This window comes from Elephas maximus, chromosome 7, assembly GCF_024166365.1.
Source record: "Elephas maximus indicus isolate mEleMax1 chromosome 7, mEleMax1 primary haplotype, whole genome shotgun sequence".
NCBI classification, from domain to species: Eukaryota; Metazoa; Chordata; class Mammalia; order Proboscidea; family Elephantidae; genus Elephas; species Elephas maximus.
The window spans coordinates 75,254,345-75,268,320 of NC_064825.1; the positions used below are offsets into that span (position 1 = coordinate 75,254,345).

Here is a 13,976-nt window from a genome sequence, read left to right on the forward strand (position 1 = left end):
CCACAAAGCGGGTAATGGAGCGATGACAGCATTTGGGTTGGGGAAGACTGGCTATTCAGTTTTGGGTGGGAATACCCTCCCTCATCCTTCAGTGTGGCTCCATAGATGTGTTTAAAGTTTCCCTGTCTTCCCGTCTCTGCAGAGCCATTGGAAAGCCCAGCCTCCTCCCACCCCGGAATGAGCGAGAATGCACCTGCTGCCTTGGACGGCAGCAGCAGCTCCAGCCCCGCTAACTGCAGTGCCTCCTCGGCCATTCCCCAGCCCGGCGCGGCCTCCAAGCCCTGGCGCAGCAAGTCTCTCAGCGTGAAGCACAGTGCCACCTCTTCCATGTTCTCCATCAAGCAGCCCATGCCCGAGACCCCCAGGCCCACCCCTGAAACCATCAAGCCCGCCCCCAACAATCAAAAGTCCGTGCTGGAAAAGCTAAAACTCTTCAACAGTAAAGGGGGCTCCAAGGCGGGTGAGGGTCCAGCGTCCCGGGACACGAGCTGCGAGCGGCTGGAGATCCTACCTAGCTTTGAAGAGAGCGAGGAGATGGAGGCTGTCAGCCGCACCCTCCCCACCGTGGGCCCAGCATCCAATAGCCCCAAGATTGCACTCAAAGGGATCGCCCAGAGGACTTTCAGCCGGGCGCTGACCAACAAGAAGAGTTCCCTGAAAGGCAACGAGAAAGAGAAGGAGAAACAACAGCGGGAGAAGGAAAAGGAGAAAAGCAAAGATCTCACCAAGAGAGCCTCGGTGACGGAGAGGCCGGACCTCAAAGAAGAGCCAAAAGAAGACCCGAGCGGAGCAGCAGTGACCGAGATGCCAAAAAAGTCCTCCAAGATTGCCAGCTTCATCCCCAAAGGGGGGAAGCTCAGCAGTGCCAAGAAGGAGGCCACAGCCCCTTCCCACAGTGGAATACCAAAACCAGGAATGAAGAGCATGCCCGGGAAATCCCCAAGTGCCCCCGCACCTTCTAAGGAAGGGGAGCGGAGTCGGAGTGGGAAGCCGAGCTCAGGGCTACCCCAGCAGAAGCCCCAGCTAGACGGCAGACACTCCAGTTCCTCCTCCAGCCTGGCCTCCTCAGAAGGAAAAGGCCCAGGAGGGACCACCCTGAACCACAGCGTCAGCAGCCAGACCGTCAGTGGGTCTGTGGGGACCACCCAGACCACAGGAAGCAATACTGTCAGTGTTCAGCTACCTCAGCCCCAGCAGCAATACAACCATCCCAACACTGCCACAGTTGCACCTTTCCTGTACAGGTAGGAGTGGCCACTATCCTGCCCTTCCTGGGTCATTGGGCAAAAGAGTCTTTCTGGTGGATTCTAGGCACTTTGAGGCAGGCAGAAACTAGGACTGCCCTGCAGGAACATTTAAGCAAATAACTAAGGTGCCATGTGATAGGCAACTAGTAGAAGTGTTCACAGTGTGCTTGAGGAGAGAACTAACACAACATGGACTGGGAGAGGATTAGAGAAAGCTAAAGGGAGAAGGAAAATTTGAGCTGACCCAGGATGAGGAGGAGCTCACCAGCCCCATGGGGGCCAGAGGGCATCTCAGAAGAAGAAACAGCCTGAATGTGTGAGGTGTTTGGCCTCACCCACCAGGGCCCAACATCAGTCCTAATACATTCTAAATATACTTAAAAAAACAAAACTGCTGAGTAACTCAGACTTTTTCTCATAGAAGTGTTTGCCTTAAACTTACAGATCCTCACACAGTCTCTTACCACGTCACGTATACTACTGAGGATTTTTCTCTGGTCCCTGCTGAGTGCTGGGGTTTTTTGGCAGGAGAAGAATGGTGGACAAGGGTAGTGGTAATGGGAGGGACTAGTTCTAGAAGAACAAAAGAACCGATGTTGTATTGAGGACACAAGCCTGGATGTATGTGTCTGAGACTGTCCTTCTGTCCTTCTTCCATGGTTCTGTCTCTCCATCTCTCAGTCTTTCTGATGTGCACATCCATAGGACCATGAGAGGCCACTGGAGCCAGGTGCCGCTTTTTGTGGTTCTGGCCTGTGAGGTCCCCTAGGAGCTCAGCCTGCATCACACACCTTTGCTGAAGGACATAGGCTCTGGGTGCTACCAAATGTCAGAGGTCAGGTGCTGGGTCAGATGGGCACAGCGATACATGTGGATGAGTTCAACCCAGAAGGACGAAAGCTAGCGCAGCACTGCTCTTGAGGGGTCCCAGTGCATTTGTTCAAATGCTGCACTTGATCTTGTGCTGGAGCATTTGATCACACTGCCCACTGAAGTGATAACTCATGCCTCTAGATAGGGAGCTAATGATTGAATGTAAAAAAAAAAAAAAAAAAAATTTTTTTTTTTTTTATTTTGTAACTCTTACCCTAAATACACACACACACACAACTGTCCCCTGACATGCAAATACCCACAGGAAGGACATACATCGACAGTCACATATACATGTAGACATAAATACACATTCATATATAACATGTGAATGCACATGTATGCATACATGTATTTGCCTACCTGTTCATTTGCATAGGCTTTCAGCAACCTATGTTTATATGATTTCCCAAAGGATGAGACGTTCCCTGTCTCCTTGCTTGAGTTGTGTTCTAGTAGGTTCTGTTACAGTTGCTCCCAATAGCAGGTGGGAAGACTGGCTTGAGAGATCTGTAAAGCCAGCTAGCATACAGCCAGTGAGGGAGTATCAGGCTTTGCCTAGCCCCTCCTTCCTTTTCTTCTACTCACCCTCCCCTTCAAGGGCCAGGTCTGGACTTTTTAATTGGAAGTTGCTCATGTTTTTATGAAATCAAGTCATCAGCTAACTGTCCTGAAGAGGGCGCCAAAGCTGAGAGAATGACTCAGCCCTTCCACGCCCTGCTAATATGCTTGTTCCCTGAAGCACGGAGGCAGTTTTGATTGCTCCCCATGAAATTTTTATCATTCCGGTAACATTGATCGGCTGCAGGTAATACATATTCAAGCTACAAATCACAGGCTCTAGATTTGCATTTTCAAAATTAAAAGCTATGATGGTCTTTGATCACCATCAATTCCCGCCCCTCCCCCCATTTTTTCCTTTTGCTGTAATTATTTGAAAGATTGCAAAACATTTAACCTCCTTCTAATTTTTTTTTTATTTCAAGTTTTTGCAAGAATGGAATAACTGTTAATGGTAAAGCATAAGGAAATCATCTCAGACCTGTGTCTGTTAAACCCTATCTTGATGTCAGTGCTCATCCTGTGCCCTGCCCCTATGGGCCCTCTGAGGTACTTTTCCTCTGTAGATGAGCCAGGGAAGAGAGGCTGGAGGGAAGAGCACCCGGACAGGGGTCGAGACACCTGGGCTCTGTCCTTTATCAGCTGTGACTCCCTGTGTGCTCATGGGCCCTGGCTGCAGGAGCAGCTACTGAGCATACACCCATGTGTGCAGACTCAGCTAAGGGCCTTCCATGCCTCAACTCATTCAATCCTTCCACCAACTCCAGAAGCTGGCTACTGTTCTCTTAATCTCCATCTTATAAATGAGGAAACTGAAGTTTAGAGTCCATTTTTCACAGTTCAGGCAGGTTCTTAACACATTCCTCATAGGTAATAACTAGCCATAAGTCATATGTAAGAACTATTAACTGAAAGAGCTAGTGTCTAAATCCCAGTCTAACTAGAGGGGCCAACCTGCTAGCCATCATCCTGTATTAACTCTGTAAATCGCATAATCTCTCTGACCCTCAGTGTCTTCATCTGTAAAGAGATTGGGCCAAATTAGACTTTTTTTTAAAGTGGCTTAGGTTCCCTTCCTGCTCTAAAATTCCCTGTCTGAACTTTATGCTCCACAATGTATACTTACAACGCTCTCCCACCCTAGAACCTCTCCGTGTTAATGATGTTACCATGGGGTGAAGGAAAGATAAGTCCTTTTAAAAAAAAAAAAAAATTCCAAAAAGAATTATATTTAACAGTTCAGAAGTAACAATGAACACCTCTTTTGCTGTACAGTTTACTAAGTGCTTGTATGTCAGATCACATTTGTTTTTTATGGGATCTGGGGAGATTGCTGTTGTTATCCCATTTGATAGATGAGGATGCTGAGGTTCAAAGACATGAAGGGATTTATTCAAATTTGCATGGCTACCAAGTTAGGAAGCCTAGACCTGAATCTAGCTAAATGTCCAGACTCCAGCATCTTTCTAGGCTTAAACGTTTCTCATTTGTCCGTTGTCCATTCAGCACCTCCTTCTTGACTGCCTGGTCTGTGTTTCAGTTGCGCTAGTCTTTGCCTTCAGAGGGCTCTCAGTCTATTTGGGGAGAGATTTATTAACTGTCACATCGTAATAAATATGGCAACAGAAAAATAGGGAGAGGGCTGCAGAAACACGTGGTGATGAAATCGGTTGACGAGGAGTCAAGAGAAGGCTTCCAGGCCAACACAATATGGGAGCTGAGTCTTTTTTTTTTATTTGGTGGCAATATACACAAACATCCATCCATTCCCAAGTTCTAGATGAAGAGTCCAATATCATTTACATAATTCATGTTGTATCACTATTCTGTCTCTACCCTTATTGTCTCGTCACCATTAATTTAGGCTCTCTGCTCCTGAAAGTTCTCATCTGTTGCTTCAGATGAACTGCTGTCAGTTTATTCTCACATAAATAATTCTTTAGAAGAGTGCTATGCTTGAGGCAAACATTTTTTATGAATTGGGGTAAACTGTAGTTTTAACAGTGGCTTCATGAGTTAGTCTCGGTTCAAGGTTTAAAGATTATTTCCAGGCATTAGATTTGTCTCAAAGGATCCAGTAAGTCTGGTTTCCATATGAGTTTGAAGTTCTGGTCCATGCTTTTCCTCCTTTTGATCAGGATCCATCTGTTGGGTCCGTGGGGACTGCATCTTCGAGGCAGATTAGGAGTGAACTAAGGAAGAAGGAAGGGCCTTTAGGCAGAGGTCACAATGAGTACAAAGGCAAAATGGTTATGGGTGCAGTATGATCAGGGAATGGCGAGAAACCACACGTGAATGGAACACAGTGTAGAGCTGCTTCTGAAGGGTGGACGTGGCAGGACCTGGGGCTGGAAATAAAGGACGGAAGAGTCCAATTATGTAGGGCATTTTCTACCACAATAAGGAGTTTAAACCTTACTCTGTAAGACAGTGGGAAACCATTAGAAGCCTATAAACGGAGAGTGATGTGATCAAATTGGTGTTAAAAAGATCTGTGGAGGATCGTGTGGGGAGTGAACCAGACTTAGGAACAGTCTAAAAAACAGGTCACATATTTATATGCCTGATTGGGTCAAAAAAGTTAATGTAAAAGGGTGAGTGACTCAGGCAATTTGGGACTGGCAGAGGGAGCTCCCATGCCTCTCTAGAGGGAGCAGATACCACTTGGCGCCAGCAGGTGGCGCCCTGCAAAAAAGCGAACTCAGGCTGTCCAAACTTTCTAGTTTTTACCGGGAGAAGGCAGAAATCCAGATATTTCTTGTGAAATCTCCCAATTTTTAAATGTTGCAACTAATTTGAAAACCTTTAAATACCATGCAGATCAATAAGAATACATCTGTGGGCTGGTTCCGGCAACTGGCTGCCATTTGCAACCTCTAGGCTAGAGGTGGGGCACCAATTTACAAAGTACTTATATGGGCCTAGGCAGAGATGATGCGGGTTTGGATGCTAGCAGGGGAATGGAGAGGAGGGAGCGCTGGGATTATGAAAATCCTCTAAAGGTAGCGATCACAAGGATTGGGAACTAATGGCCTTAGTGGGAGGGCAAAGGTAAGGAGAGTGGGTGGATGGCTGGAGGTTTTTCAACACATCCCCCATAGCCCATTTTACACAATTCATGTTCCTGGCAAACACTTTCTTCGTAGATAGTGAAACCTGGTTGAATTTGCTCAGGGTGCTAATGAATTAATAATGTTATACCCAGGGTTATGCATCTGAGTATAATTATATATTCGCATGCCGTGCCTCAATGAACAGAGGTAGCTGGGCAAGAAAACGTTGCTTGAAGCAGTTGCCTCAATTTGTCTGACAAATAAGGGCCTGGAGAAGGTTTGGGGAAGTACAGATTCCAGTCAAGTGTTGAAATAACCATCAATGAGACCTTTCATGGCAGAAGATCTAAGCTCTGAATCAGAGATCTGGAGGGCAAACACACCTGCTTGGCACCCACTCCTGACTGGTTTTACAGTCACCTCTTCAGAGAAAGCCATGTCAGGAGGATCTGGGGGGGAGGGTATGAGGGCTGCCAATAGAGTCATCTTTATGCTTGACTTGCTTGCGTTGCTGGTTACTTAAAAGTTGCTCTTTGGCACAGGTTGAATTAGCCAAACCACCTAGGAGTCTCCAGCATTTGTCTGGTTAGACCTGCCTTCCCAATGGCAGTGCAGAGAATCCTCCCTGGGTGAGGGATTGCAGCCCCTCCATTTGGACGATGAATATTTCATCTTTTACAGTTGGGTGGCTGTCTCTGATTCTAGGACATTGCTCCACGTGAGCTGAATGAATTATTTAGTATCAGTCTGCTGGTCTGCTCTGTTCTAAAGCTTGCTGCAGGAGGTGATGGTGGGTGCGATGGTCAGACCACAGTGGCCCAGATGTGGTAGCTGCCTTTCATGACAAGCATGTCTGCTTTGGTTTGTGTATGAAGGTCCCAGACAGACACCGAAGGGAATGTCACTGCCGAGTCCAGCTCAGCGGGCATGAACATGGAGCCCAGCCACTATACCAAGAGTGGACAGCCCGCCCTGGAGGAACTCACCGGTGAGTATGAGCATCGGAAATTTTAGATCTGTTGGTGATGAGGTCTCCCGTGCAACCTGCCGGAAGGGCGTCAATATTCTTTCTTCCCTTTTTTCTCTCTCCCAGTCTATCCTCTCCTCTCCAGAATTGTAAATAAGCCTCTGACCTGTTGGCAAATTCTTTTTTAAGATATATTTCATTTCATTTATTTAGGGGCTCAGGCCTGCTCTGGTTCTTAACTTTGAATCTCTTGTTTACTCTTCAGATGAACTTGCTTTTTAGCAAGATTTGAAACTCAGATATTGGAATGTTTTTCTTTCTTTTGTATGTGGAAGCACTGATTAAAAGTGTATTCTTAGCTTCCTCCATTAATTGGAAAGATGACAGCATGATTCTCTTACCAAAAAAAAAGTTTTATTTAAGTCTAACCTAGACAATGACTACTAAAGGGGTATTATGGTGGCACAGTGGTATTGTAGTTAGCACTTAGGCTGCTAACTGAAAGGTGGACAGTTTGAATCCACCAGTTGCTTCTTGGAAGAAAGATGTGGCAGTCTACTTCTGTAAAGATTACAGCCTTAGTAACCCTGTGGGACAGTTCTGCTCTGTCCCATAGGGTCGCTATGAGTCAGAATTGACTTGATGGCAATGGGTGTATGTATAAAAGCATAAGATTTATAGTTGTCACATAGCCAATTCCACGGATATTTATTTATTAATGTTACATGACCCTCAGCAAGATGGATTGACACAGTGGCTGCAATAGTGGGCTTCAGCATAGCAATGATTGTGAGAATGGCGCAGGACTGGGCAGCGTTTCATTCTGTTGTACATAGGGCTGCTATGAGTTGGAAGCGACTCGATGGCACCTAACGATGACAAATCACCTTCTGCATTTAAAGAAGAAAAACTCACATCAGAATTGGAATTCCTACTGGGGTGCATTCCAAGTTGCCACTTTCTGTCTCTCATTCCCCAGCTCTGTGCCCTGTGTTCCGGCAACTTCTAATCTGGGAAGTGAGCGGTAAACCACGTAGTTAGAGTAGCTATGTTACCATTCTCATATCTTCCCACTTGAAGAGTTGGGTTAAAAATTGAAGCCATGTTTAAAATCTGTTTATTAGTCTAAATATCCATGACCACACTGCTTTAATAGCCGTATTACAGCTGTGGAATTGGTCCTCAGCCCATGGGATTGAATCTTACCCATCTCACCATTCGCTCTGAGTATTCATTTCAGAGGATCTGGGTGATTTAACTACTTCCTTCTGGCTCCGCTGGCTGGGCATAGTGGTGGTATAGTGATTTTTTTTTTTTTTTTTCCAAGCTATTTGTAAGTGATCCATCTTACAATGGTTCGGGTCCCCACATTTGGGATTGATTTTCTGTTTCCTTCTCTTCAAGGTTTGTAGTTCCTTTGCACCTGAGTACATGGATAGCACAGTAAAAAGACCAGCTAGGAGGAGAAGGGTGTGGAGTTCAGATCACTTCTCAAGTCTCCCCACGCATTCCAGACCATGTTCTTATGTGCACACATCAAAAGAGCCCTGCCAGTGTTTCGGAGCCTGGCGTGTATCAGATGTATGCCCGTCCCATGGAGTTGTGGGAATGCATGTCAGATATGATGAGTCTCAGCCAAATTCAAGTTCAAAAAGCAAAAGCAGCAGCCAGAGAATATTCCAAATAGCACTTAGATTGCAGTGACAGATTGCTGCCTGTGATCTTCCGCTAACTTTTCTTTTTCTCTCCATATTTCCTCTGCACCAGGACTACAAAACCAAGTAAAAGCTCAGAAACCCTGAGAGGTTGTCACTTGGTTTGAAGAAGAGACCTGTGCAGCCAGTAGTGCCTGGTCAAGTATCCTTGAGTGTTAAATGGTGTTGGTTACTAATGAAAATGTCTTGAGCAGGGTGACTTGGCCTTTTATTCAAGCCGTAAAATCATGTGTGACTGTCTGTGAAATTTTTTTTTTTTATGGAGACACTAAAGGTTGACTTTAATTTTTCCAAAGCCAATCACTTGAAATCACAATGAATGATGAGTATATCTAGAAATGGACATATATAAGAACATTTGCTCAGTTACATAGTTCTCACCTCCCTTTGATTATGCAAATAGGTGGATTTTCCCACCAGGCTTTGTCGTTTACCTAGCACTACAGTTGTGGAATATGTCTTGGATTATAGAGTTAGAAGGAACCACATGGGCCACCAGTTTATCATGAATCTCTTCTATACATGAATCCCTTCTATAGCTCAGTGATGGATCACCCTTCAGCCTCTGCTTGAATATTTCTTGTGACAGAAAGTTTATCCCTTCATTAGCAACCCTTCCTTGTTTTGATGGCATTAACTGATAATGGAGTTCTTCATTCTCACATTTCTTATCACAGGATATAATTCAGCCTCCTCAAACCCACAATTTCCATTCTCATCCATGTAGCAGCTTGCTTCTAAAGCCTTCCTCATTCAAGTGAAAATCCCAGGTTCCTTCAAAGATCCTTTTGTAACACCTTACCATCCTCCTAAAAAAAATCACACCAGTTGCTATCGATTCAGTTTTGACTCATGGCAACCCCAAGTGTCAGAGTAGAACTGTGCCCCCTAAGGTTTTCAGTGGCTGATTTTTTGGAAGTAGATCACAGGCCTTTCTTCCAAGGTACCTCTGGGTAGATTCAAACCTCCAACCTTTTGGTTAGCAGCTAAGCACTTTAACCATTTGCATCACCCAGGGAAACTCAGCATTTTTGGTGAAGAGGAGTCTTACCAGAATGTGAAACCCTCTCATTGTGACCAGTGACTTGAAGGAGGCTTGGCAAATTCAAGAGAGCTGCAGATAGAGATGGAATAGCTTAAAATTACCGTTACTTGGTTTTTAAGGTCGTTGTATATGAGCTGAAAGGGCCCTTTATTTCCACTGGAGCACTGCTGAAAGTTTATTATGCTCAGGACATGTGTTGGTGGGAAAACCTTACACTGAGGCCATCTTCCAAGGAGGCAGAATTGACAGTTTAGGACGTGATCCCCTAAGCAAGGCAGATGGATTAATGGTTTGGGTTTCTGCATCACCCTTGGAATCTGTTGTAGCACAAAACTCTGAGGGAAGGAAAGACTTCCCAGTGGAACCTCCAAGAGGGAAATAAGACACTTAAGTTTACTGAGCCCTCATTATATGCCAGGCACCTCATATGTGTCATCTCATTTGAGTTTCATACTCACCCTTTGAGGGAAGGGCTTTTATCCCCATCTTACAGATGAGATTCAAAAAGAGTCAGTGACTTGCCCAATGTCAAGTGGCTAATAAGTGGCACTGTCAGAATTTAGTCCTTTATCTGTCAGAATGCAAAGTCATTGTTTTTCTGTCCCATACTAAGGACGTATCTGTTGGCCAACAAATATTTCTTAGGCATCTATAGATTTATGTGGGATTACCAAAAGTAAAGATGAGACATCCCTATCTCAAAGATCTTTCCATTTCTAAAGGAGAGTTAAGATAAGCAAATATGTCCTTGATTACAGTTACTAAAACTTGTGTGTATGTGGTTAAATTAATTGGTGAAGGTAATTTGAAAACCCGTGCCTAGACGTAGCTTCATAATAAATGTTCATTCAGGGCCTGAAACTGCCCAACTAATCAGTACCTTTTTGGCAGCCTTACACAGATATCAAATGTGGCCAAACTGGCAGTAAAAGGTATTTAATTGATGGCCCAGGAGACAGATACAGTTACATTCCTCCAAGGCCATTAATGGAAGGTAAAATAGATATTCACCACTGCTTTTGCTTAAAAACACATGCACACATATGTGTATTTTAAAGAATTGGGTGAGAAATGCAAGCTTGACCAGTTTTCAGATAAGAGAGAAATGCCTTCCAAATTTCCCTTGGTTAAAAAGGGGGAGAAAATTGAAAACACTTGCATTTTCAAGGCTAGCGAGTTTGCTATAGCCAATTCCCTCTGTAAAATCACATAATCATGTCTATCATTTAATGCATCCCCCAGCCTCCAGGCACAACCATGCTGAGAACCACCTAGGGAAGCGGTTGTCCATCTCAGAAACAGGGTTAACTCTATGACATTTCTCAGCAGCCTATTGCCATATTAGTGACAGTTGCTGAAAACTCCGTTATTCTTGTTAGCTGCCTTGGCCCCTGACTCGTGGCGACTCCTTTCACAGTGAAATGAGATGCTGCCCAGTCCAGTGATCATGATCATGATCAGTTGCACGTTGGACTGTTGTGACCCATAGGGTTCGTCATTGGCTGGTTTTCAGAAGTAGGTCACCAGGCCTTTCTTCCTAGTCTATCTTAGACTGGCAGCTCTGCTGAAACCAGTCCAGGGTCATAGCAAAATACAAGCCTTCAATGACAGAAGCTAGCTGCACATGAGGTATATTGGCTGGGAATTGAACCTGAATCTCCCACATGGAAGGTGAGAATTCTACCACTGAACCACCACAGTCCCCGTATACTACCCAGTGTTCAGTGTAAACTCCACTGCTGCCCACATGTGCTATGTTCTGTACGGAGGTTTCTAAAAAATGTTGCTCAACACTTGAAAATATCAGTCTCGTTAGCTCTCCCTGAAATTGCTCTGAGGGAAAAATGTTTGATCCCTTTAACCACTTTTGTAGTTATTCCCCTCTTCCTCCTTTACTTGTAAGCCCAAATGAAGCAGAATAGCTGGAGAACCTGAAGTATGGCTGAGCTGAGAGAGCATCCCTGCTTATATTTCTCCTAGTACGTTAGCATCAGCTTAAACTCTGCCCAGCCAGGTGTTTTGTGGGAAATCTTGCCCAGAGAATGGATGGGCCTCCTCACCTAAGAGAAGCCTTGCTGACATCCTGTGTACGTGTGGAGGGTTCCATGCTAAGGGCTTTCCACGCCTTATCCCATTTAGTCCCGGCAGCTGTCCTTTGAGGTGGGTACTCTTGTTGTTGTTAGTTACCATGGATTCAGCTTCAACTCACAGTGACCTTATGTATAACGGAACGAAACATTGCCTGGTCTTGTGCCATCCTCATGACCATTGGTATATTTGAGCCCATTGATGCAGCTAATGTAGCAATCCCTCTCATTGAGAGTTTCCCTAGTTTTCACTGACCCTCTACCAAACATGATAGACTGGTCTTTCCTGAAGGCAAGTCCAAAGTAAGCAACCGAAGTTTTGACATCTTTGCTTCTAAGACTGATTTGTTCTTCTGGCAATCCACGGCATATTTTAGGAATGTAGAGTCTGAAGGATAGAGAGGGTCAGCAACTTCCTCCCAATTACACAGTAAGAAGAGGAGGCAGATTTTGAAATGACACAAGGAATCTGACAAGGGAGAAGGCAAATCTGTATCTATAGAAATATGCATGAATAATAAGTGTAGATCCAAGCCACTCTGAATTCCATTTGTAAGAGAGCCGGGAGACGGCAGCATGTACCACCCACGGTGAGAAAACAAAGTGCCACTTTTGCGTGGGCAGAAAATGATCCCGCTGAAGTGATCAGATCTCAACTGTGTGCATCCTTATTGGAGATCATGTGAAATGTATTTACGTCTTAGACTAGGCGCTCTGCTTCTCCCACAAGTTAGTCTTCACCTGTTTCAGGAGGGATCAGGAGGGAGAAGACAGACTTCTTCCCATGGATGTAAAACCTTCCTTTGGGTATGCATTCAGTCATTCATCCTCACACCCTTGTTAGGCACCTTTGGTGAGCCAGGCACTGAGCACAGAACATGGTGATAATCATGATCATGGCTGCTACTCTCAGGAAGCTTACAACCTATCATAGAATTCAAATGGTCTTAACTCTCGTCTTCCCAGGGGAAGATCCAGAGGCCCGGCGCCTGCGGACAGTGAAGAACATCGCTGATCTGCGGCAGAATTTGGAGGAGACCATGTCCAGTTTACGGGGAACTCAGGTTACACACAGGTATCTACACAGTGAATTATGTACCGAACTAGATGGTAACTTGCTTTACACGCTGCTTCACGTGACTAGCAAAGTGATTTAGTTGATAGTGGAAGAAATAATCTTGGTCTCCACTTTTGCTGGAATTCTCAAGGAACATCATGCAGCATGCGAAAAGGACTGTAGGGAGCAAAAATTAGTATAGACAGATTTCTCCCAGAAGCAGAAGGTTGGTAAACCCATTCAACATAGGATCTTGTAGAACAGCTCCATTTAAATTTCACTTTCCTACGTGCAGCCTCCCAAGCTGTGTCGTGCTTTTGAAATAAGCAGGTGAACTGGATTCAACCTGTGTGGTTATGTGAATAACTTGAATTCTTACCCGGTCTTCTGATACACAACACGCGGTATATTGTTGGTCATGCACGTGTATAAAACACCTAAAAAGAATGGATGATAATGTTTAAAATATGATTTTATTCAATGGAGTCTAGGATTACATTGGAAACATTTAGCAGGTTGTTTTCACTGCTGAGCAAGAAGTCAAAGAAGATGCAACCCTGGGATATTTTTCATGATTTTGGCAGGATGAAATTTTACAGTTTATGTTTGGCTTTGATAATCAAGGAAAGGTTCTAATTTCCCCCACTGAGCTCCAAGGGAGTCTCTTTGCTTCTCAGATTGTAGTTTCTGTGATAAATGGGTATAGCAGTAAGACCCCAGGGCTTCTCCTCTATCAGCAGGTTTGGCAGAATCCAGCTTAGTTAACTACTGTGGGTTCTATCAGCCCTGAAACGGGGATCCTCAGCTCAGGAAAGTAAAAACCAAACCCACTGCCGCCTACTCGATTCCAACTCATAGCGACCCTATAGGACAGAGTAGATCTGCCCCATAGGGTTTCCAAGGAACGCCTGGTGGATTTGAACTGCCGATTTCTTGGTTAGCAGCTGTAGCACTTAACCACTACACCACCAGGGTTTCCGAGTAAAGTAAGGCAGCTTCCAAATCAGAGGGAAACAAAAACAGCTTGAAGTATAAAACTGCCTCTTCCAAAGAAGAATCATTGGCGGTTTGTGGTGCCCTTGAGTGGCTTCTCCTAAATCTTTAGATATTTGAATGGCATGGAGTCAGATACTGGGTCCTGTGACTCTGTGATCAAGTATGAAGCATCCCTCTTACCACCATAATCATTGAAACTGACTCATATTGGTTAGACAGTGGTTTGATGGATTTCTTGGCTTGGATCTGACCTTCAGTGTAATAGGATGGTGGTCATGACAGGAGAGAAAGCCTGACGGTTTCTCCTGCAGGAAAAAATCTCCCTTTCAGCTCAGTTAAGAAATACCAGCGTGGTCCTTGGAGGTGCAGATGACT

General features: G+C 44.8%; 1 protein-coding gene across 10 annotated transcripts in view; it reads left to right on the forward strand.

Moving 5' to 3' along the window:
• NAV2 (neuron navigator 2) overlaps window positions 1-13,976 on the forward strand; it is a 451,696-nt gene that overhangs the window by 255,830 nt on the left and 181,890 nt on the right. For all 10 annotated transcript variants that reach the window (XM_049890692.1, XM_049890693.1, XM_049890694.1 and 7 more), the window contains 3 exons: window positions 143-1,244; window positions 6,610-6,722; window positions 12,515-12,623. In XM_049890692.1, coding sequence (XP_049746649.1) covers window positions 143-1,244; window positions 6,610-6,722; window positions 12,515-12,623 — 1,324 coding nt within the window. The remainder of the gene's footprint in view (window positions 1-142; window positions 1,245-6,609; window positions 6,723-12,514; window positions 12,624-13,976) is intronic.